The sequence below is a fragment of the Pyrus communis genome, chromosome 15 (genome assembly GCF_041283825.1).
Source record: "Pyrus communis isolate YQ-2024b chromosome 15, ASM4128382v1, whole genome shotgun sequence".
NCBI lineage: Eukaryota > Viridiplantae > Streptophyta > Magnoliopsida > Rosales > Rosaceae > Pyrus > Pyrus communis.
Window position 1 is genome coordinate 1,993,319 of NC_142579.1, and position 23,093 is coordinate 2,016,411.

Genomic DNA, 23,093 nt, shown 5'->3' on the forward strand with positions numbered 1-23,093 from the left:
AAGGCAAGACAATTCAAGCGAGCTTTCAAGCAAAATAGCAATTATAGCGAACTAGACTAGACTAGACAGGAATGGATTAGACTAGACCAGCGAACTGGATTTGACTAGTTGGCCAATTGATTCTAGCTGGCAAACTAATTTAGATTCAAACATGCTGATGTTGAGAGTGGTAGGATTTTTACCACTTGCAAAGAAGTGAATCAATCTATGAGACCTCTGCGTAATTGCAATCCTCCATCTCCGAATCAAACCTCCAATCGCAAGCCCACCATCGTCTCTTCATCCAACCTCTCTTCTCCGATGACCCACCCTCATCCTCTCCTCCAATCGACGTGAATGGCCATGCTGCCAGCAGTGAAGAGCTTTCTACGATAGACTCGGGTTCGCTCTCGTCCTTTATGAAGTTGAAGAAGTGCAAAGCCGAAAACGAATACATCTCGTTTTCAGTGATGTAGGAGAACAACTGGACGAGGACGCGAACGGTTTTAGCAATCCCGTGCTTATTGGGGGGTCTCACTAAGACTTTCTAACGAAGGACTTAGTTGGGACGAGTTGGCTCTAATCTCATTAAATCTATTCCTACGTGTAACAAATACGGTATTAGACTAATATCTAGTCCAGTCCAGTCCAAGAAGAATTAGTGAAGGCAAACAAACACACCCTTAATTTTCTGTTCTTATAAGAAACAGTAACGGTTGTCACTTAAACTTTAGTAGAAAACTTAACGTTTCTGATCAGAAACGTTAATTCTACGTATAAGACAAAATACAACTCCTAAATAGCAATGTTAGTGAAAACCAGTACAAATTTTTTTGATACTATTTATTTTATATCTAAAGGAATGAAGGCTTGAGCGGCCACACATCCATAGAAGTCAAACTTGATACGTATCACTTACAAGTGAAGACGAGACAGTAATAGTAGTCGGTATAACCGGCATAGAAGTTAAGACAAAACTATGTTTTCCATTGTAATAGTAATCGGTATATGTAGGGGGGGGCTTGACGCATCTAAATAGCTGACGGTAGTTTAACTTACACAAGAAGTCTCCCTCCCAAACGAATATAAAGAATTAGGGTGGCTGAAGCTGAAGCAGCTCCTTTTGAAGTAATAGAAAGAAAAACAACCGGAGTGGGGGTCAGAGTCGAAAAGAGAATTCCTCACTTCTTTCTCATTCAAAACGGTGCATGAGACTTTCATCTCGCACAGGTCCATATGACCTAAGCAACATTGTGATATCGATACTCAGTCATCGCCGTTGCCTCCATCATCCATGTCCATACCCCCGTCTCCATCATCGTTCTCTCCCTCCGCCGGGTCGGCACCCCCAAAATTGTATGAACCTGCATAGTTATCCACCTCATCATTCTCAACCTCCTCCAATGAGAATTCTTTCTTGATAGCCATGGTTTCCAGATTCTCATCACTGAAAAATGAAGCGTATGGCTGTGAGACCTGCATTACAAATACAGAAATGGCCAGAACACGTCATACGATTGAATCAGAAGTTTGTGAATACATATAAATGATCAGTATTGGGCTGGAAAGAGATCATTGGGCTGGAACGAGATGACAGATTTGATGTCTGAGAGAAACAAAAGAACAATAAAATGGAGAGAGATGTAGTAAATTCAATGTCTGAGAGAAACAAAAGAACAATAAAATGAAGAGAGATGTGGTAAAGTTCTTGACGTAGCGCTTGTTGCAGTTGATACTAAATGATGCATGGACCAATTTATTCCTCTAGCTTACTCACCACAAGTTACGGAAAATCGGCCTAAAACATAAAAGTTGTGGGACCTAGAAATTTAAGAACTTGGTGTGATGCTCAACCTACGATTCTATATTAGCAACATGAACCGTCATATGCAGTTGGACAAAACCAAACACATGAATCAATCACAGCAGATGTGTGGCCAAATTGAGCACGAGGTGTGATGAATAATGTGTGATTTCATGTTCTCAGGAAGAATATTCACCTTAAGCAAACGATCCCTCTTTTCAGCGCTTTCGATAAGGTTATTCCAATGCTCATCGCGCTTCCTTAATGTTGATGCAGATCCCACTACCTGATTAACAGAAGAGGTCAATATGTAAATGCATATTACATGAAGTAAGACAGTACTTGACACTTCATTCTTAACTTCGAACGATAACAGACCAAGACAGAAGATTTTGCTCTAGTGATCGCAACATTCATTCGCCGAAAATCAGACAGAAACCCAATTTTTCCATGTTCGTTTGTCCTGACACATGAAAATATTGCAACATCCTTTTCACGTCCCTGAGAAAAACATTAAAAGATCATTTATTCAAACATTTCAATTTTCGCAAGTTGAATAATAGGAAAAAATTGTCTCTAAAAGTTCAGGGAGAAGTTATTCGCACTTCAAAAAGGTCATTGTGCACCCGTATCTTATTAAACCATAAGAGAGAAATTGCACCTTGAGGAGTGCAGTGTCAGTAATAACCCCCAATGTTAAAATATTTGATGTTTCTGTTTAACAAATACCCCAACAGTCACATTAGCTCCTCCCACCCCTTTTTCCTCCTCGTCATCGTTTATATCATATTTTGTGGTATAATTCGATGAAAATTATGAGATATCGTGCACCTTGACAAATCTATGCAACATAAAATTAGATACTCTGACATCTAGACAGCTCTACATAACACGGTATTACATCAACCAAAAAAACTGATCTTGAAAACTTCCAAAGTATTAAAAATAAAAACGTCTGATCACCTTTTGAATAGAAAACAAAGTCTATTAGCAATGAGAAGAATTCCAAAGGAATCCATAAAAGAATGAGTCACGATACCTGGCAACCATCAATAGTAGTAATATCCACGAATGTGTCAGACTCCACTCCGAAAGTACTTCTGAAACGTTCTTTCAAGAGAGTTACTTGTCCACGATACGGGGATATAATCGTGAACCGCTGACTTGATTTAAGCTCTGGATATTTATCCACTAAATTATGATACAAGAGCATGATAAAATCAACCTCAGCAACATTCACAACAGATCTACCACTTCCTTCGGGCTTGGATTCCTTCCCTTGATGCATGTCAAAAAAGCAGAAGGGTCCAAAGCATCGATAATCATGCCAAGAACGTTGTGTCTGCTCTATAATATTAGGACCATCCTCCAATGACTCCGAGTAAAACTCTGCAGAAGGAAAGCTCCTAATCTGCACAGGAATTTTTTATTTAATATATAAGGTTTTGAAATATCCACAGAAGAGCCATAATTCCAATTTTAAAAATGGACAAAAATCAAGTACCTAAATAAAAGACATAGAAATGTAAACCTACCAATTATGAAATATGAAATAGGGAGAGAGACACACAGAGAGTCTAATATCAAATAAAACTGAATACAGGATCATAGATATAAAATTATTTACTATGCTTCTTATTTGAGGCCCAGACGAAGTTCACATTGTTATGTCTTATTCATTCAATAATAGTTATTACTTTCACATTCATTTTTAATGGACCATGTACTCTAACTTAGAGCTGGGCACGGTTCCAGCCCATTATGCTGCCGGTTGTCAGGCACGGTTCTGCCTGGTTTGTTGCCAGAACTGACAACCGCACCAACAACCTCGGCAAGCATAATCCCGGGCACCGACCATGGGAAGTTGTCACCGAAGTTCAATTGGTATCTACAACAAGAAAATACTGCTAGATGGAATAGAGGGTTGCCCGGCAGAAGTGATGGGAGATTTGTCCCCCGAGAAAAGTTACAGATCTCAACGATGAGAATCACTCATGAAGAGAAGAGACGTGGAGTATATTGCAGAGGAGAGATCAAAGGCGACATTGAGCTAATGCAACATCGAGATAGAAGGAAAGAGTGCACCACGTTTATCAGAAGCTAAGTTATTAGAATATGGGTCATCAACATAAAATATTTTTCAATAAACTTTGTTGGATGTTTCTGATCTAACCTCTGGATGCATTCGATACTGCATCTTCAGCATGGTCACTGGATAGCCAGCTCTCTGAAATCTCTCAAACAAACTCGTTCCATACCTTCAATCAGGAAAACAAGTGTGAGAGAATCAGATATTTAACCAATAACTCAATAAAATGACAGAGAAAATACATCACAATATCGTAGTTTACCCGAGTTTATTAGCAACGGTTGAAATTACAGTAGCTGGCAGTTGAACCGGGTCACCGATCTAAACGTTAAAAATTCAGAATTAAGAATGGCTTGAAGCCTAAATATTAAGCACAAGTATTGGTGCACAGTATAAAGTAAATTGATAACACAAGGTAAATTATGAGAAAGCCCTGTAATAGCATTATAATTTACCAGAAATACTTGTTTGCATCCATTTGTCAATGGAACAAGAGTCGCTGGTTCCACCTATATCATACATAACATGAAGTCGATTAGACTTTATTCCAGTTGATGAAACTTTACAGAATCATACACAAGAATAAACACTCCCAAGAATTATCAAGAGCCATAAATTCCTAGTTTATATTTAGTATTGCATTGTCTTCAGCTGAAAACAAATAAATAAGACAAGTAGTGGTAACCTTATTTGACCAGCCATTCAATCAGGGTAGTTAATTTTTTTTTTCTTTTGCTACGATACCAGAACAGTTGCGTAAGACAATAAATTTGAAAGACATACAAAAAGGTTACACATAAAGCTTTCATGAGCCATACTAACGGTTTACTCTTGAACACTTCTGATTATAGTCTCGATTGTCGAAACATTTGTTTATCTCCTCCTTACAGATAATGCCATCAAGCACAGCCATCACAGTTTTTCAATTACAGAAAAAGAACCTCATTCATCCCAAAAATAAATATACACCATATAAACAGTGCTCAATGGCCAACACTTTGAAAACATGGCGTCTCCAAGTTTTAAGAGTTGAAAACTCAAACTTCAAATCAACTAAAAAACAAAGACTTTCAGAAATAAAGAGTGGAGGCTGCAGTCATGTCCACCATGGAGCAGCCTGCCCATAAGGGCACTACTCAAGGGGCGAGCCCCTCAATTTATATACTCTAGATTGGTCATGGACATAGACTGCCTAAACATAAGTAATGAAAAACAAATAAGATTTATGAAATTAATAATCCTAATGGATGATGAATTCATTAATTAATATATACAGTTACACTTCCGCATTTAGAATGTCTTCAAGAAAGGAAAGAGGGAAAGGAGTAAAGGTACAAACTAGGAACTATAAAAAGATAAAATAACGGATTACATGAACTTACAGCTTGTGCAGCTTCATCTATTATAACAACATCAAAATCTCGATTCCATTTGCTGAAAAGACTTGAACCACTAAAGCTAAGGGTAGAAAACACCTGCCATGTATACATACATTACAAGCGAAACTAAACGTCTAAATCTTGAGTTATAACAAAATGCAAAGTAGCATACAATTACAGACTCCTCCAAAATTTCTGCTCGAAACCTTTCAGCACCTCCATCTCTGCCTTTACCACCTCCTATACTTCCTTTCTTCCGTTCTACCTGCAACAAGAATCTTTCGGTCAACTTCAAGAAACACATATTACCTTAGACCTTTTCTTATCAAGTTCAAGCAACACAACACAACCAACTATAATGTAGGGAAGCTTCTACTATGTTTTGTTATCAGAAGTCGTAAGTAAATTGACAAATATACAAATATATATATATATATATGTATGTGTGTGTGTGTGTGTATTATATATCTTTTTATCAATTGGCCTATGGGCTTTGAGTAAACTTCTTTCCAGAGTAATTGAAAAGACCATCAGGGGAACCCATCTAGTGGATGGAAAGCGGTATCGTCTGGAATCAAGGATCTAAATAGCAGGACAAATGCTGACTTCCCGTATAGTGCACAGAGAGGGCTTAGGCTTTCAAGGATAAGCAAGGGGTGGTTTCCAGAATAAATTTGATGGGAAGGTAGTTTACTTGTTAATCTGTTAAGAGTAAGGAAAAAACTAACTCTACGTACTATAAAAGAGCTTGGAGTGTGTAACTCCGTGCTTTGACAAATAATCATCCACTGGGCAGGTTTTGGGATTGATAAAGCCTCTACTTAAGGCTCCGTCTGTTATTTTTTTGAATGAGCTTCACAATCGGGCAAGTTTTGGGACTCATAAAGCCCAGTGTTCCTTAACAGACTATTCACCATAATCTTAGGTTCTTCTAGAAAACTGGGGAACTGCCCCTAGTATCTGCGATTTAATTACCCTTCGATTTTAACCATTTTAGTAAATAAACCTTTAAAAGGCCTGTTAATGATGTATACTAAAATTAATCACCTTTTGGTTTGGTTTACCTTGTACACATTATGAGTAATATTTACATGTACTCTTAGTTCAAGGATGATAATAATTATAGAGTGAAACTCAATGTTGCCTCATTTACCGCCAAATACACACCAGTTCATTCATGGAGACTGCACGGACAGAATGATGTTCCTTAAGACCAATCCGCACAATTTTGGGGCTATACGAATGGTCACTTTCATCACGCACTCCTGAAATAAACCAGAATACATTTGAACGAACTATTGCATCTGGATGGAAAATCAATAGAACTATGTTCATGTGAAAAGACCATAACAAATGCAGGAGGAACCAAACACCAAGTACCAATAATCAGAAATTCAACTTCTCAATATTGAGGCCATGCTGGGTGTCCCCTGATCCTAACCCATATATATGTGGACTATGCCCTTATATGATCTATCCACTATGCCCTTAGTGTTGTGTTTTTATAATTTTATTGGACCTAAAAAACTCTACATGACATGTCCTCGAGTTTCATTCATTTGGTCATACAAATGGGTTAACGTGTTGATGACCTGCTATCTTAAGGTTCTTAACGCATTTTGTTGGTGTGCGATCAGCATCATAAACTCTTTTCTTAGAATAATAAATCAAAGTCATGCTTCAAGTTTATTTTCTTGATGATAACGGAAGTATTGGATTTTTTTAAAAGGCTATCGACCTTTTTCTTTATTACTTCCATAGACGGTGTTTCTTAAAAAAATAACATTTAAATTTCGTAATTATAAGCATGCAGAAGTACAATGTCTTAAAATGAACTATTTAATTTTTGGTTTTTATTACAAATAGTCTCTGACATTTTAAGAGTCATCGTGTTGGTCCTCCACACATCAATGTGGTCCTTCTTGTCCAATCTGTTATTATTGCTGTAAAAGTTCATTGTGTGCATAGCATGTACTCTTTTCAAGCGGCATTATTGTCAAACCAATGCTCCCTTTCGCTCTTCTACCGGTTTTGACTGGGTTTCCACTAACACCCCCGCAACTTACAATTTTTATAAGAAACAGTCAATGATTTACTACTACTGCATTATACTATCGGAACATGAATCAAATTTACACAGCAAGCAATATTCATAGTGTTTACTTATTATTAACCTCAGGATAATTTCTATACATGTATGTGTTTCCTACTCAATAATCAAGCTAACAAGAGAATTTTTTTAAAAACATATAAACGTTCTGGAAAGAAATGCAAATGTAGTGTACATGTACTCCGGTTGCCAAAGATAAGGATCATGCTAGATTATGTGGATGCTGGGAAAAAAAAAATTGTACCATTGTTTAGAACACGCAAAACAATCTCATCGAGTGCAGAGTTTGAAGGAGCACACACAAGGACACGTACACGATATTTACGACTCGAATTGACCACTTCCGGTTTCTGCAAATTGCATAGTTTTAGAAAACAGGAATATCTCAAATCACAGTAATCAAATGCAAAGATTTACTCTTACCAACTCATTTCCAGTGGTCGGAAAAACACCATCATCACCATCCACAGGCATTATTTGCTCCCTAGGATTTCTACCACTAAGCCATGGAGACGCTTTTATCCAATGTTTGAATCTGATTAATGTACAAAAGATTACTAGACATTGAATACCAGGATGGAACATAACATAAGCATAAAAGAACTGTCTACCTGTTGTGATGTTGGAGTTAAACTCAAAATCTCTATTTACAAGATAGCTAAAACCATTGATTTGGATAAATTATTATTGTACACAATTATTCCACTTTAAACAGTGATGAATAATTAAATGCGTAGTGTCCAGGAGATTCAGAGGAAATTTGTTTGGCGTGGGGTAGCTCATAGCTGGCAAATTTAAGCACATTTGGTTAAATGAGGTACTGTTTGTCTTCCTACGCATGGCAGAGGGATAGGAATTGAAAAGACTAAATTGGTGAATACTTTAATCTTGTAGGCCAAAAGCTCAGCAAGCCCAAGCAGAGATTTAGTATAATAGCAGGCCAAATAAGCGAATTAATACATCTGGAAAATATCAAGGTCTCACTGGATTCAGAGGTTCTAGAGCTTTAATGTACCTAGGAAAAATTAACTAACGGTCAAAGGGTCGTCCTTGGAAAAAGTCAATGGGGTACTAACGTGTGGAAGGGTAAATATCACGGTAGCGCCTCTGTATGAAGCATGCAAGTTGGTCATAACTAGGCAATGAACAGTATTTCAAGATTACCTATTTCTTGTGAGGGGTTCACAATTCTAAGGTTTGAGGCCCTATGTTTTTTCAACCAGAGCTATTCCTAGTTCCAACGAGAATGATCCCACTTAATCCTTCCCTTGCTGAACTACATCATTGGGCATCTTTAAAATCTTAATAAACTAAGAAAAGAAGCAACACATAAAGAAACATTGACATTCGAGACAATATCTACATTCCGTATATAAGCCAGACAAAAAGAACCGAGCAAGTAACCACATACTTCTCCTCTCTAGATAACTTTGGCCGGCGCTTTATGGTTGACTCACCCCTGCAAGAGAAGGAAGCTGCATATGAGCAAAAGAAAATTGATATGAAAAATGCAGATGTGTTATATTCAATTCTTACTTCTTACAATCACAAACGAGTCTAAATTTCTAGGGCAATTTTTTTTTCCAAGTTTCTTGGATTTTCTTATGTAGTTGACAAAATCATTACAAGAATTGGACAGATTGATATTTTAACCTGGAGTTCATTCTTGCTGGAGTAGCATGCAAAATGGCACTAAGAAGCCCAAGGATAGTTTGTGTCTTTCCTGTTCCTGGAGGACCCTAAATGGAAGCTTGAAATCAATATCCACCAAATATATCCATTAAGATGCATTTTTACAATTATTAAGAAAGATGACCTAGATAATGAGATGAAAAGAAGTAGCAAGCTTGTTTATGCATTTATAAGACCACAATGAGATGAAAAGAAGTAGCGAGCTTCTATATGCATCCATAATAATTTGACAAAAGGCAAAAAAAGAAATTAGAAGTAAGATTAAAAAGAATACCTGTATCAGGATAAATGGTTTACGCGATAGACCGGCCTGCAGCAAATAATAATTTTCTTTCACTAATCCTCATACGAAATTCAAATAATAACAGATAAAAAGCTCCAAGCACAAATATGGACACTTGGACCTCCGACGACGGACTTCTACAAGACCACAATGCATGAGCAACGTCTATAAAACGTCAAAAGAACCAAATTGCATATACAACTCCCAAACATGCGAGCATCATACATAAGAAGTTAATACATAAATGTACACTTTTAGTATTAACTTACCTGTATGGCGTTTTGTTGAGATTCATTAAGATTTTCTTTTATATATTCCTGCAGAGGTCCAGAAATTTTCCAGGCCTGGCCTTCCGAATTGATATTTTTTTCAGCAGCTCCAAGAATTATATCCTTAAAAGGGAGAGAACCAATTGACCGTAGAGCTACATATTCACGAGCAATAGTTGATAAACTGCAAATCTGAAACATATATTGAATAAGTGAAAAAGAATTTTTGTCTTTATATTGAACAACTATGGTCTGGTATTTATAATAACTGGTCATGTTGGCAACTGAGCCAAAAACTCCCTATCATGAAGAAACTAAAAAGCATTAATTTTCTACACTTGTAAGCTATTTATATAAAAGAATAGCTTAACCACTTAAAATGATCAAGGATTTTCTAACTGAACATTCAGACATAAAATTACCTATATACATCAATTAAAAACCATGTTATCACAATACTAGAGGTTAATTCCAATATTTTCCAATCAGTATACCCAACAGAAAAAATATCTCCTCCCGAAGAAAAAAAATCATGATGCAGCAAAATATATGTAAGTTCTTAAGAAACGCTTTACCTTTAGAGTGTAAAAGAACCGTCGTTCTGTAGAAGTCACCAAAGACTTCACATTTAACAGCCTAGGACATTCAACTGCATCTGTCTCCAAATTAGTGACTTCTCCACCCAAATACATTCTAATCCTAAAAGAACTTGCCTGGCGGCTTTCCACCAATGCAAAAGCATAGTCCCGTGGATGTTTGGTAGATGGAGGTTGGATATACTTCTCTTTACCATCCGTTACCCATTGAAGCTGCAATAACAAACCCCATCAAAAGATTAAGAAACCTACATTATATAAACTCATACAATCAAAAAGGTAAGATTAAAGTCCTGTCAGTGTAGCGGCGTGCTAAAGGCAAAATTTTTATTTTTCACGGGTATTTCTCAAAAGTTGGAGAATGAACTACCGAAAATGTAACACTAATGCTTAGCTATAGGATAAATGCAACAGAGACAAGCAAGATTTGAACTTGAACTAATTACCTTTTGTCCGGAAAGAAGCAAAAGATCATTCTGCGTTATTGATCCGCTCTCTTCCAAGTCACCCTGGTCGCGGGTAAGGGTTGCTAAGTGAAACCCGTCCACGTCAGTGTACTCGACAACCAAGTTTTCCCTGGGGTCTTCCACTGCATTGTTCCATACATACAAATAAATTAAAAGAGCGAGACTTAATTCACAAAACCAACATGAAATTGAGTAGTAAACAAATTTTCTCGGAAACCAAACAGAAAAGGGTAAAGGAAAGTGAATGCAATACATTCATCCAAGTCTTTTTCCTGAAGAATCTGAGCTTTGACTTCTTCGAAAAGAAGCGGTTCATATGTAGAGATATAGTCATCCACATCTTTGTAGGTGCCTTTCACTTTTGCAATTCCTAAACCCTCATAAACTATTTCTTCCCCCTTACTCTTCTGCTGCTTGTCCTTCAGCTTCTGCTTCCCAAACAATGCAAATTCATCAATTTAATACACAACAAACACATATATTTATACATTTGTATAGATATAGAGAGAGAGAGAGAGAGAGAGAGAGTTACGTTTGCCTCTTTTCTGAGACGGAAATAGTCCCAACTGAGAATAATCCTGTAGAAGCGGGCAATAGCACCGTCTTCCTGAAGCTTGTCCTTGTCCACCGCCATAGAGAAGGAGGGAGAGAGAGACAGAGAGTGGTAGAGTGAGTGGAGGCGGCGGAGAGACGGCTGCTGATTGCTGAGAGTGACGGAGAGCAGACAGAAGAGTCGGAGAGAAAATGGAGGGAGGGAGATTCTGATGGGTTTTTCTGTGTCTGCCACTCCTACGAGGGTTTTTAACTTTTATAATGCTTTTCTGTGTCCGATTTAATTAACCGAATTATGGGGTCAAAAACGGCAAGTAGTATGTATTCTGTATCGTCACTTGGAATATTTTTGCTCACCGTGATGGCGATATTAACATCTTACTTATCATTGTTAAATTTAAATTTTAACACAGTGTGTAGTGGATAGATATAAATTTTGAAATTTAAATTCATACAAAAGTGATAAATAGCATGTTGAATATTTCCACCATTCGAGAGTGGTAATCAAAAAAGCAGTCTTGTGACTATGAGGGAAAAGACTTCAACTTCATAAAAATTTTGTTTTTTCTTGATGAATAGTGTTATTCACATTCCTATTTTTACCTCTCGTACACTCTTATTAATTTTTTATCTTTGATCTTCTTCAATTCATTCGATTTAATGATGGAAAATCGAAAAAGTGTGTGAGAAGTAAAAATATATTTGTAGATCACACTACCCTTCTCAACCTGTTAACAAAAAACACTTACATGACATGAATAGACATTGTTGCAGTAGCTTTCAGTACAAAAATAAAATTATGTATAAATTTTTAATCGCCTGTCCTTATTTATCGACAGGAGAGTCACGATTTATGTTTTTTCCCTTATTAAGCACTTTAAAGTTTTGGTATGCCAGTCTCACGAACTATTTACGACCGAACACTGGGTGAATCAGACTTCTCATTGCCACCGATCATCTCTCATTCATCATAAGGACCAAAAACACTCGTCGTTAATTATAAAAATATGTCAAGTATTACACAAAAACAATAAATTAATACAAGAGTTTTCATATGATTAAAATTAAAAACAAACTAATCACGTTTGATTCGATTTACACTTCATTAGTCGATGTAAAAAAAGGGTTTGATAGTCTAGCGTGGCATGATTAATTATCGGTTTTCAAGCCTTTGTGTGTAACAAAGATGAAATCGTTGCTGAGAGTTCAGCGTGGCAATTTCGTAATAATATGGAAAACTGTAACGGACCCAACGGCGTCGTTCTTCCGGTAGTGGGACTGTGTGAGTGTCAGTTTAATTAGGAAAGTGTAATGACATAACTACTCTTTAAGTAAAAGCTGAACAGGGTAACGATGGAGGGCTATTATCGTCATCGAGACATATGGCAAATCCGTAATAAAACCACCAACCAGCAGGCACGAAAAAGTTGTTACAACAAGAATAAAAAGCCCGCCAAAACCATTTCGTCCTCCCCAAACCGATTCCTTCGTTTCCTGATTGCTTGATTCTTGCTCGCTAGACTCACCACTACCAATCAATGGCTTCCAGCGTCCGTGCAATCTCCCTCACCGCCGTCCTCCTCCTTCTTGCTCTCGTCGCCTCCCCGAGCGGCGTCGTTTCACTCACTACCCGTGAGTACGAGTCGATGCAGCGAGTGCTCAGCGGCCACGGCTACAACCTCGTCTGCAACGCAATGGCCACCTCCGACCTCCAGTGGCTCCTCCTCACCCTCCCCGCCAACGCCTCCTTCACCATCTTCGCCCCCACCGACGCCTCCCTCTTCGCCCTCGACATGACGCTCCCCGCTTCCTCATACACCGACACCCTCCGCTTCCACGTCGTCCCTCTCCGCCTCTCCCTCTTCAACCTCCGCTCCCTCGCTGCCGGCTCGGTCCTCCCCACTCTCCTCCCCTCCAGCGCTCTCCGCCTCGTCTCCACCCGCCCTCTCTCAGTCGGCGGAGTCGATGTTGTTTTGCCCGGCCTCTTCTACTCCCGCCACGTTGCGGTTCACGGCCTTGGAGGCATCGTCAGCCTCGCCTCTCTCGTTCCCTACAGTTCCCCCTCTCCGGTTCCCAAGGTCAAGCCCATGGCCACTACTGATGATTCCAACCGTACGGATCTCAATCTCTCTCCGGTTCCCAAGGTCGAGCCCATGCCCACTACTGATGATTCAAACCGTACGGATTTCAATTTCTCTCCGGAAATCGCACCGTCTCCGGTGACTACTGGATCTCCGTCTTCGTCTCCCAATGTAGGGCACGAGATCTCGCCGGCTTCCGTACCAGAGGACGAAATTTCTCCGGCGGCTGCGACGGCACCGGCACAATCGCCTTTAAAGGCCGATTCCGTGGCGGAGAGGGCTAGGGTTTTGTTGATGGAGATCAATGCAATTCCAGATCGGGAGAAATCGAAAGCGATCTCCGACGCCGACCAGATCATGGGCGGCGAGTCTCAACCGTCGATGATGAAAGAGCAACCGGAGGTTATCAATAAGCTGGAGAAATGCGGAGCGTTGGATGAGATGGCCATCGACTGCTTCGTGCCAGACGGCGCGACGGGGTTCGATCACAGCAGCGTTCACCGCGTCGTTCGTGTTCTGACCTGACGGAGGCTCCTCGCTCGGGCCCACCACATCCGATCGACACGTGGTAAAATCTCGACGGTCTCTGATGATCTTGTACAAAGTTTACTTGACGTACAGCTGTGATGATTTCTGAATAAAATTCACATGTCAGACAGACGTTACGCATGTACGGAATTCTAATATTTCTGTCGAATTTTATGTTTTGTTGCGGCGATTTTCAGAAAGTGGATCAATTGATACATTGAGATTTTCGAATATTGTGCAAAAAAACAAAGAAAGTATTGGATATGTTTGATTCGTAATTTGGGTATTCATTTTGTTTTTCAGCTTATAACTAGTCATGAAATTAGTCTCGTATATATTTGTGCTTAAGTTTTACTATGCTTTAGTGTACGTATATCGATATATTTAGTCATTAGATTCTAATAATTGGTCTTTGATTGAAAATCTAACAATATGTTGGCGTAATACCGGAGGAGCATAGTAAATGTGATTTATGTAGTAGCTGCTTTCTTTTTCTTTTGGGGTTGGAGGTGTTTTAAATCAACACATATTTGAAATTACGGTCAAGTCAATTGTCATTATTTGTTAGGAATAAGAGCTCATTTGAAAATACTTTTAAAATTACTGAAGGCGTTTTTTGTGAAAGTTTTAGAGTCTAAAAACACTTCAAATACTTTTCCAGAATTCAATTGCATTTTTACTAATGATTGGTTTCAAAAGCGTTTTCAATCATTGTAAAAGCACTTCCAACCGAGGCTTAAGTAAATGGTGTTAGAATTGTTGCTAACTTGCTAAAATGTGCTTGTCCAATATAGAAGGATTTTGAATAGGCTTTGCGGAAATAGAAAGACTTGAATGGCTTTGCTAGCATGTAAATTTTTAGAGTGTGAAAAGACTAAAAATACCCTCTTATAAACCCTTATGCAGCCTTCCTCAATCACAAGAAAATGGATAAACGACACAAGAAAATGGAGTACGATAATCTGGTGACCAATGTTGGCTACTGAATTTTACCCTAAGTCTTGAAACCCATTTCCGAAAGCTGAAGTTTTAAATGAAAACTAAAAAGTACAAATTCAAGGCCAAAATTTAAAAACTAAAGAAAATAGTCTTCATTTTTTATTTTTTTGAAAACTGAATATAGTTATCAAATAATATTTCAGTTTTTAGTTTTCAAAAAACTAACAAAAAAGTTGGTTATCAAATCCTCGTAATATGACAATGATATGAGATGTTAACCTATTACCTGAAACAATTAAGGAACTTTCAGGCATTGTAAATTAAATTAGCCTTTATTTAACCAAGTAGTGAACAAATGACAAAGAAATAGAGAGGGGAATTAATTAAGGAAAACTAATGAAAGGTACTTGAAAACTTTGAGTTTTAATGATAAAGACAAAATAAAGGATAAAGTGAACAGTACCAGGATTGACTTTTTAGTGTTAAAATGTGGTTTTTCGTTAAAATGAACGGTACCGGGAGATTTTCGTTAAAGTTCCTAATTAATTAACCACCACAAGGTGATCCAATGACTGTTGATGAATTTCAGGCCCGTATTTCATATGACACGTCCTGGGTTCGATTCCTGGCGCTGGTGAATCGCATGATGGTGGTCGGGAGATGTTGAAATACCTCTATGAGTTTTCTCAACTCTCAGAATGGTGGACTGTTGTAACAAAGTCACAAGCTGGTTCTTTTTTAAGGAAAAATTAATTAACTAGTTAAGAGTGAGATGAGGAAAGATCAAATTAACCCAAACAATACACTACATACATGCAAACATAGGCCCAAGCAAGGAGGAGGAGGAGGTGGAGGAGGAGGAGAGCATATAGGCCGAAAGAAATGGCCCAGGGTTAAAATGGTAATTTCACAACTCCTTGTGGAAGTAGAAGAAGTAATGAACAAGACATTGATTTGTCCCCTCCTAAATCCTAATCCAGGTAAGAAAACAAAACAAATAAAAAATAAAAAAAATCGAAATAATATTAAAATAAAAAGACCGACTTTCTTTGCGTATATAAATAAAGGAAACGGCAGCTTGGTTTTGTTCAATTCAAATTTTCGTTAGAGTTATTGGCAGCACTCGAAAGAAATGGCGAAATCAAAAACAACACCGGAAGCGGCAGCAGCAGGAGCAGGAAGAAGCAGCTCCAAGAGCAGAAAGAGTAGTCCAATTGGGACGACGATGATGGATCTGATGCTTCCGGATGGTTTCTCCGAGTTGGAAATGAAGGCGATTGAGCTTCTCGTACAGCTCAGCACCACCACCATCAGCGGCGGAGGATCAGCAGCATCCGTGATGTCTAATTACCACCATACCGGCAACGAAGAAATCACTAGTACTGATGCTAAAAGCAAAGCAGCTGCTGTTCGTGATGGTCATCGCGATCAGGTGTCGTTGTCGTCGTCTTCGTCGTCCAAATCCCAGAAAATTTTATTGACTGAAGATGGAGTAAGTTTGGGGTTGGGGCAGGTCAGGAAGAAAAGATTTGGATCCATTTCGGAGCTGTACGAGCTGACGGAGCCTCTTAATAATCTTAACAGGAAGAGGAAGAGGATGAGGATGAGCGGACATGCATCGTCACGTTCAAGTTGAACAACATTATTAATTTATGTCTAATTTAATTTGGAGCTTGCTTGCAACTTTGAGGTGGGAATGGTGGTGGTGGTTCTTGTGGTGGTTTTATAGTACGGGGGCTTGTAACTCAGTTGATTAAGTTCGTAAATTATGTTATATAAAAAGTTGATTAAGAATATTCATCTGTGTACTCTATATCGGTAAATTATGTTATATAACAAGTTGATTAGTAACATTTATCTTTGCACCCGACCGAGATCAGTGAATTATGAACATGTTTGTAGCGGAGGGTCTGAGACTCACTTTTTAAGGTTGCGGGGCTTTGGGGATGTTCTCTTGTTAAACAATTGCGAATTACTCTTTATGCGGGTTGGTTTTAATCACTTTTTAAGGCTAATTATGCCAAAACTTTTGGTAGGCCTACCTTGAAGTTATAGGTGTCGGCCAACATGACCTAATCTACGGTTCTATCTGGATATCCGGGTTGGAGCGTGTCATATAGCAAGCAGTTCGTAAATCCAGCTGGACTGTACTAAAAGATAAACCCAAAAGGTTGCTATACGGCTGTGTAAGCAACAACAACCGCAGTGGTGATATTTGAGTTGCTCCAAGCCAGAATTAAACACAGAAACTTGGGGTTTTGCCACAAAAAGAAACAGAAAAACTTCGGCGAGGGTTCTCCCGGTTAGAAACTGTTGAGTTATCCCACAGCGACAGCATCTCTAAGAAAAGAAGAGTTTAAATATCCTAATCCCACTTCAATTAATATCGAGACCTTTTGTGATAAAACCCCGCACCTGACAGATTGTGCAGTGGTAATTACCAACTTGGAGACAATATCAATGTTGTTGGAAGTAAACCTTTAGCCTGTCTCTGATAATTTGACAAAAACTAGGGTTCATGGATAAGCTGCAAAGCGGCCTGCTAGTCCAGGGTTCAACCTTGTAACTACCAAGCTAGGTCAAATCTATGTCTAGTCCTACTGAACCTCGACATACTTGACAATGGTAACGCTCACTACTTGACAAAGTCTTCTTCAAAGAGTTCCGAGTCCATTTACGGTAGGACATTACGCGAGCTGGCCATAACAGTCGCCGGATACCCGGCTAACTGATGAACTCACTCTCGATTGCACTGAACAAATATAACGACGAGAATAAAACACAGTAAAATTGGGGGCCGACGAAAAATAACTTAGTATGATGGTACGAACTTGTTTGTGCATAACCTTGGGAACCAACTCCACATGACTTGTAGCCTTAGCAAAAAATATACCGACGGAGAAGACGTGCGAAAAAGTGGCTTGCACATATATAAAACCTGAAATCCTGAAATTATTTACTCACTAAGTCATGATCTAAGTTGACAGCTGACCGAGAAGACAGTTCACAGCTTCGGAAACTTAGTAAACTCCTTCAATGCTCGAGATGGAATACATATTCTGTCAAGTTCTGCAATTTACTCGCATCCAGTTTCTGCTCTGTAACAATAGGCTGCTTCTTCACGGTAAGCATTCGTGAAGCAGGGTCGACGACCCAACCTTGCTGTAGTACATCTGCATACGACAACCATATCTCAGGAGTTTGTAACATAAATGATGATGGACGGGCCTAAAGTATAAGTACGCAATTAAAGAACCAAGTCATAGCACTTATTTTTAAACTTTTAAGTTGTTATTTACAATACAACGAGTTGTCATCAAGTCCAGTCCTCGAAGACTTGGCAACTCTTTCAAGCAAAACAACTGTTTTCGAAGCAAAAATAAGTAAATGAACGGAAAAATGTAGTTAATAAAGGTTCCTAAGTTTCTTCTACAAGACTTTTACATCAAAATTCTCAAATACATAAGCAGGACACCTTTTCTTTTCTATTTTAATTTGCCATTTGTACACACCTTTTGTTCAGCGACTCTCAACTGGGTTTTTGATTCTTGATATCCTTTTTATATTTATAAATCTCAACAATTAACGCTCCCACTTGCTTTAAAGCAGCGGAACCTTTTTTTACAGAGACCCTACTTATTCAGGATTGATAGACTTCGAAAAGGCTCATACCTCCAAAACTGTTAAACGGTTACTTTCCCAGAGATCATTGAAGAGCAGAGATAAATCTACTACCTTTTCTGATAGGCAAGCATTAAGATTTTATTTTCATTTCTTCGAAAAGGAAACTTAACCCCGACAATTTGGTAACAGATAAGTTTGTGACAACAGAAGCTTACAAGTTGTGGCATCATCCTTGCTCATCCCCAAGAAGACAGCTGTGTCTTGGATGCTTATTGTAGAATAAGCAGACTGCAGAAGCTGAAACATTTTCTTTGTGTAAAGATCTGCAGGAAGGTCAGATGACAATTAATGATGACCTTAAGTGCATAAAACGTAACAATTAGTACTCTATAAGCTCCCTCAAACACCAGAAAATAATTAATGAAATGGTCATTTGAGTGTTGATCCCATCCATCAGCAATTATCAGAAAACCATAGAAGTTAGAGCCTGTTTAGTAACCACAAAGAAACCGACTACGTATTTAGTTATGCAAGTCATCGGCATAGACATTTTTCCTATGGATTGAACTGGACATGACATGATATATTGAACTGGGAAATAGTGTTCAGATTGCAAAAGTATTTATAGACATTTCTCCACCGAAGAGAGTACATTTTTCACTTCCAATTCCTAGATCATTACAGGAACTCTATGAAGACACAAAAAACTTCATTCTGATTGTCAGATGGCTAGCTTAGCTAAAGCATCATCCAAAAGACATAATCAAACACACTAAGGACAGAAGGAAGGTTTTATTCTTCGAAGACAGCACTTTATGCATTAAAAATGTTGCATTTTAGAGAGAACCCTACACAAGGAAATAGAATAGGCAGCAACAACATCAATTTATAATTCCAGTTATACAAATGGCATGAAAGACTTTGACATGAAATATTGGGTAACAGGTGTTAAATAATGTTAGTGCTTTGAAAATGTAGAGAGAAGTTTGTAAATTCCCACTTTTAGAAGACAATCACTAATGCAATGAAGAGGACATCCTCCTACTAGCGCAAGGTTACCACAAAAGAATCTTGATTACAACGGCATCAATATGCATAAACGTTAAAAGTAAGACAACCAATGATACTTGAAGTCAGATTATGAGCAAAGCAAAGCAAGACAGGAATACAGGATACCAAAAATTAAGATTGAAGCAGCAAAAGACTTCACAAAACTGGCAGAAATTCAGTAGACCTTTCTATCTCTTGTTAAGTTGCACAATCAAACACTGACTATTGTCCTATTTATGCTCATTATACAAAATTTAGCCTCGTAAATTAGAAATCTGTAATTTAATTAACTTGTATATAAAGTTAAACTGCAATTGCTGATCACTTGTGTAAAGTCCATAGATCTCAATTTGCTAAGTTACCACCTTAGAAAGGGGAATAAGTTATCACCCTCTTGTCCTCCCCATTTCCGTTTGGACACAAATAGGGCTTGCTATTGAATGAGATCCATCCAATCTTGAATGGGCGCTTGGGAATAAATCATTAGGGCTTAATGGCCATCCAATCAAAACTAATGATCTGTATTTGCAATAAGATGCTAGCCATGCATCACCCAGGCCTCTTAAACCCACTTTAGCAGCTATGCCCGAGCTTATTTAGTAATCAATCATCAACGATAATGCGCAAGGTTAAGCGTGGTTTACCAATCATCAATGAGACACTATCTACAACAACCAATTCTTCAGCATTCTTTGACTATTGAACAATATCACTCCTCTTTTGAACGCATATGTATTTTAAATTCTAAACATTATATTATCACACACACACAAAACATATAAAATACTGTTTTGCGATCCAATAAAACTTGCCTGAAAAGGCTGCAACAAGACCTTGAGCTTCCTGACTCCAGTCATATCCCCGAATTGCTTCATACACACCCCCGTAATCCCTCACCCACAACTTTTGACCAATTTTCCAAGCAGCGATAACTTCCGGGTTGCTCTCTTTGACTGCAACAGGCATTGATTTCCAAAGAAACCGCGCACCATTACTGCACATCACCACCCCACAGATTAAATTCTAAATAACAGAAAACCCAGCATTGTAGAACAACAAGCTCAGAAAACCCAGCACTGTTACTCTTGAAACCATCATCAGCAAAAATATGTGGTAGATTGAACTCAAATACAACAAATTACAAAAAAATTAAAAATCTTCAAAAACAATTTAATAGCTTCCACGAATTATCGTTTTTGTTCTACCTAAATTCATAGAGTTATAACTTATAAACATATTTAAAAGGCAGAATAAAATATAAAAAAAACAAATTTAAAAAAAAAAAAAAAAAAAAAACATACATATCGCCCGCGTATATGAGACCGAGAAGATGAATGGCGTAGGGCCATTCGTCCTGAAAAGCAACGCCCTCCGCTGCGACCTGTGCAATCAGAGAGAGAGAGAGAGAGAGAGAGAGAGAGCGCACTACGAGTGAGAATACAAACCAAAAATATTGCGGAATATAAAAATTTGGATGGTTCGGAAGCCAAATCGAACCTGAAGCATTAGTTGGTCGCAGATATCGGCGATCTTTCCATACGATTTGGAGGCTAAGGCGTCTGAAAGGGGAGAGAAATCCATGGTTGCCTGTACTCGGAAGAAGGACCTCTCTGTATTTTTCGTCACTGTATCTGTATGTATCAATATTAAACCCAGAGGGCCAGGTTGGGCCGGGCTATAACCCAATACAAGTTTTTGGGAAAATGACATGGAGAATAAAGCGGAAATAAGAGAAAAACCAGGGATAGTGTTATGAGTAGGCAAAAGTGAGAGCGAAAACCTTTGTTAGAGGCCAAAGTGGAATGGAGGAATGTATCACACTACTTATTTTCGTAATTGTATCAAATAATGAATGCATGTTAGAAGAGAGGAGGGAGACTGGCATTCACTTTCTACTTTTTTGATCTTGTGTGCTGTAATGGTATCCCAAATGCCAATTTGGACCGTATCAGACAATGAATGCATGTATGACATTGGATGAAATTATTTTTTTTCAACAAGACTTTGGATGATATCCCAATTTGGAGAAGAAAGAATCTACGCCTTTTATTTTTCACTCAAACACAAGTAGATGCGGTGGCCTTTTGTAATACCCTGAATATATTTAGAAAACTAATATGGATATTCATTTTATTGTTTATGTGGAGGAAAATCGAAAATAAATCGATTTATGGTTATGAAATTCGAATGGGGGAAATGTGAAATCCCGCTTCCGGATTTTATTATTATTTATGTCGTATAATTTTTCGTTAAGTGGAAAATTATGAAAATGCCCCTAGTTAGTTAAACGAAATTATGCGAAGATGTATTTTATCCTTATATGCTTCGTTGTAATTCTTGACGTATTTGGATAGAGCTCAATCCTACGAGCACATAGGAGACAACCATCTGTGAAATGGAGTTATAACGAAAGAGATTAAATGAACGAAATCAAGGGCAAAATGGTCATTTGACCATAAATCCGGAACGCTTTAGATTTGCTGAGATTTAGTGAAGAGAAGCCACGTGTGTGGCAGTGGAGAGAAAGTCTGGCCAAGGGAGGGAAAAGAAAAGTAGGGGAAAGGAAGGAGGGGAGAAGGGATAACTGGCCAACCCGGTTTCTCCACTCGACCTGGTTCCTTGATCCGATTCTATCTCCTTTATCTTATGTCCGTTCGAGGTGGTTTCGGTGCCTATGGAAAGCTCTCGGCGAGCCCAACATTCCTGTGGTGTTAGATTTCTAAATTTCTAACCCAATTTTACAATTCGAAGCCACAAAGTTCCAGTTTATCCGGTGAGTTTCCCCCTTTGCTGGTGATTCAAACAATGATTACTGTCAATCAGCACCACCAATAGACTCCCCTCAACCCCATGAGTAAGGCCTAAGCATTGGTTGAGGCGTCGGCGTTCGTTTTGGCGTTGAATCAAGAGCACCTATTTCTAGGGTTTCCAATGGATCGAGGTAGTTTTCAGGTATTTCCCGCCCAAATTGGACTTCAGCCCAGGTATGAAAGTTGTTCCTCTTATTGAGCTCTATTTGTCTGTAAAATTTGGTAATTTTTAGAGTTAGAAATTAAATTTCTAGCGGATCGAGGTGATTTCAGACGTCTTCCCGGCTGAATTGGACTTCGGCCCAAGTTGTTTCTCTCATTGATACCTACTTGTCTATAAAATTTGTAATTTTTAGAGTTGGTCGGAAAATGGGGTTTCCGTTCGCCGGAAACTGCCACATGCTGTGGCACGTGGCTAGAAGGTCGATACTATATTTTAAAGCTAATTTAGATATTTTGAATCCATTTTTTATATGCATTTGGTATGGTTCAATTGTTAGAACCTATTTTGTGAATGTTAGTCACATGAATGATTTAGAAAATGGATTAAAAATGGATGGTGAACTACGAATAGCTTGATCCCGTTCGAGAGTACGTAGGCAGTCTAATAAGGACGTTAGATGTAGCCACAGATTAAACCAAATAATTTTTAGTTTGGTTAATTAGAATTGTAATTAACCATTATATTTATTTTGACCTACCTTTGTGTTTGGCTTCCAAAAGAAAATTTTGGGTCGTTACACCTTTGTTGAAAAATAGATTAATCACATCTAATCTGAGAGTGCCACGTAATTATGAGCTCAAACGAAATTACCCTTGACAGCGTGAGCCGATCATAATC

At 38.4% G+C, this 23,093-nt stretch overlaps 4 protein-coding genes across 4 annotated transcripts; 2 read left to right on the forward strand and 2 right to left on the reverse strand.

Moving 5' to 3' along the window:
* Positions 1–666: 666 nt before the first annotated feature.
* On the reverse strand, positions 667–11,506 carry MAA3 (P-loop containing nucleoside triphosphate hydrolases superfamily protein). The gene is made up of 20 exons (XM_068480671.2): positions 11,201–11,506; positions 10,922–11,096; positions 10,648–10,790; positions 10,181–10,414; positions 9,606–9,797; positions 9,328–9,363; positions 9,015–9,100; positions 8,773–8,820; positions 7,785–7,896; positions 7,606–7,711; positions 6,419–6,516; positions 5,424–5,516; positions 5,255–5,347; positions 4,328–4,381; positions 4,135–4,193; positions 3,957–4,041; positions 2,823–3,194; positions 2,162–2,284; positions 1,980–2,069; positions 667–1,455 (listed from the first exon to the last, which is right to left on the reverse strand). The coding sequence occupies exons 1-20, from the start codon at positions 11,300–11,302 to the stop codon at positions 1,246–1,248; spliced, it is 2,511 nt and encodes an 836-aa protein (XP_068336772.2). The 5' UTR covers positions 11,303–11,506; the 3' UTR covers positions 667–1,245.
* A 1,168-nt stretch (positions 11,507–12,674) lies between these two features.
* LOC137732851 (Fasciclin-like arabinogalactan family protein) lies at positions 12,675–14,115 on the forward strand. The gene has a single exon (XM_068472114.2). The coding sequence runs from the start codon at positions 12,759–12,761 to the stop codon at positions 13,824–13,826; it is 1,068 nt and encodes a 355-aa protein (XP_068328215.2). The 5' UTR covers positions 12,675–12,758; the 3' UTR covers positions 13,827–14,115.
* Positions 14,116–15,794: 1,679 nt separating this feature from the next.
* On the forward strand, positions 15,795–16,564 carry LOC148690350 (uncharacterized). Its single transcript, XM_088685523.1, has one exon. The coding sequence runs from the start codon at positions 15,901–15,903 to the stop codon at positions 16,402–16,404; it is 504 nt and encodes a 167-aa protein (XP_088541649.1). The 5' UTR covers positions 15,795–15,900; the 3' UTR covers positions 16,405–16,564.
* Positions 16,565–17,558: 994 nt separating this feature from the next.
* On the reverse strand, positions 17,559–21,113 carry LOC137737015 (COP9 signalosome complex subunit 8). The gene is made up of 5 exons (XM_068476360.2): positions 20,940–21,113; positions 20,744–20,823; positions 20,255–20,436; positions 18,608–18,715; positions 17,559–17,941 (listed from the first exon to the last, which is right to left on the reverse strand). The coding sequence occupies exons 1-5, from the start codon at positions 21,021–21,023 to the stop codon at positions 17,802–17,804; spliced, it is 594 nt and encodes a 197-aa protein (XP_068332461.1). The 5' UTR covers positions 21,024–21,113; the 3' UTR covers positions 17,559–17,801.
* Between the last annotated feature and the right edge of the window lie 1,980 nt (positions 21,114–23,093).

Excerpts from the sequence above, each read along its gene's own strand:
- LOC137732851 (XM_068472114.2), top strand. The coding sequence starts at position 12,759 with ATGGCTTCCAGCGTCCGTGCAATCTCCCTCACCGCCGTCCTCCTCCTT.
- LOC137737015 (XM_068476360.2), bottom strand. The coding sequence starts at position 21,023 with ATGGATTTCTCTCCCCTTTCAGACGCCTTAGCCTCCAAATCGTATGGA. Across the intron at positions 20,824-20,939 it reads GCGACCAACTAATGCTTCAG|GTCGCAGCGGAGGGCGTTGC; the intron begins GTTCGATTTGGC and ends CTGATTGCACAG. Across the intron at positions 20,437-20,743 it reads CTCATATACGCGGGCGATAT|TAATGGTGCGCGGTTTCTTT; the intron begins GTATGTTTTTTT and ends GGTGATGTGCAG.
- LOC148690350 (XM_088685523.1), top strand. The coding sequence starts at position 15,901 with ATGGCGAAATCAAAAACAACACCGGAAGCGGCAGCAGCAGGAGCAGGA.
- MAA3 (XM_068480671.2), bottom strand. The coding sequence starts at position 11,302 with ATGGCGGTGGACAAGGACAAGCTTCAGGAAGACGGTGCTATTGCCCGC. Across the intron at positions 11,097-11,200 it reads GTCTCAGAAAAGAGGCAAAC|AAGCTGAAGGACAAGCAGCA; the intron begins GTAACTCTCTCT and ends TTTGGGAAGCAG. Across the intron at positions 2,070-2,161 it reads GAGCAAAATCTTCTGTCTTG|GTAGTGGGATCTGCATCAAC; the intron begins GTCTGTTATCGT and ends TCTGTTAATCAG.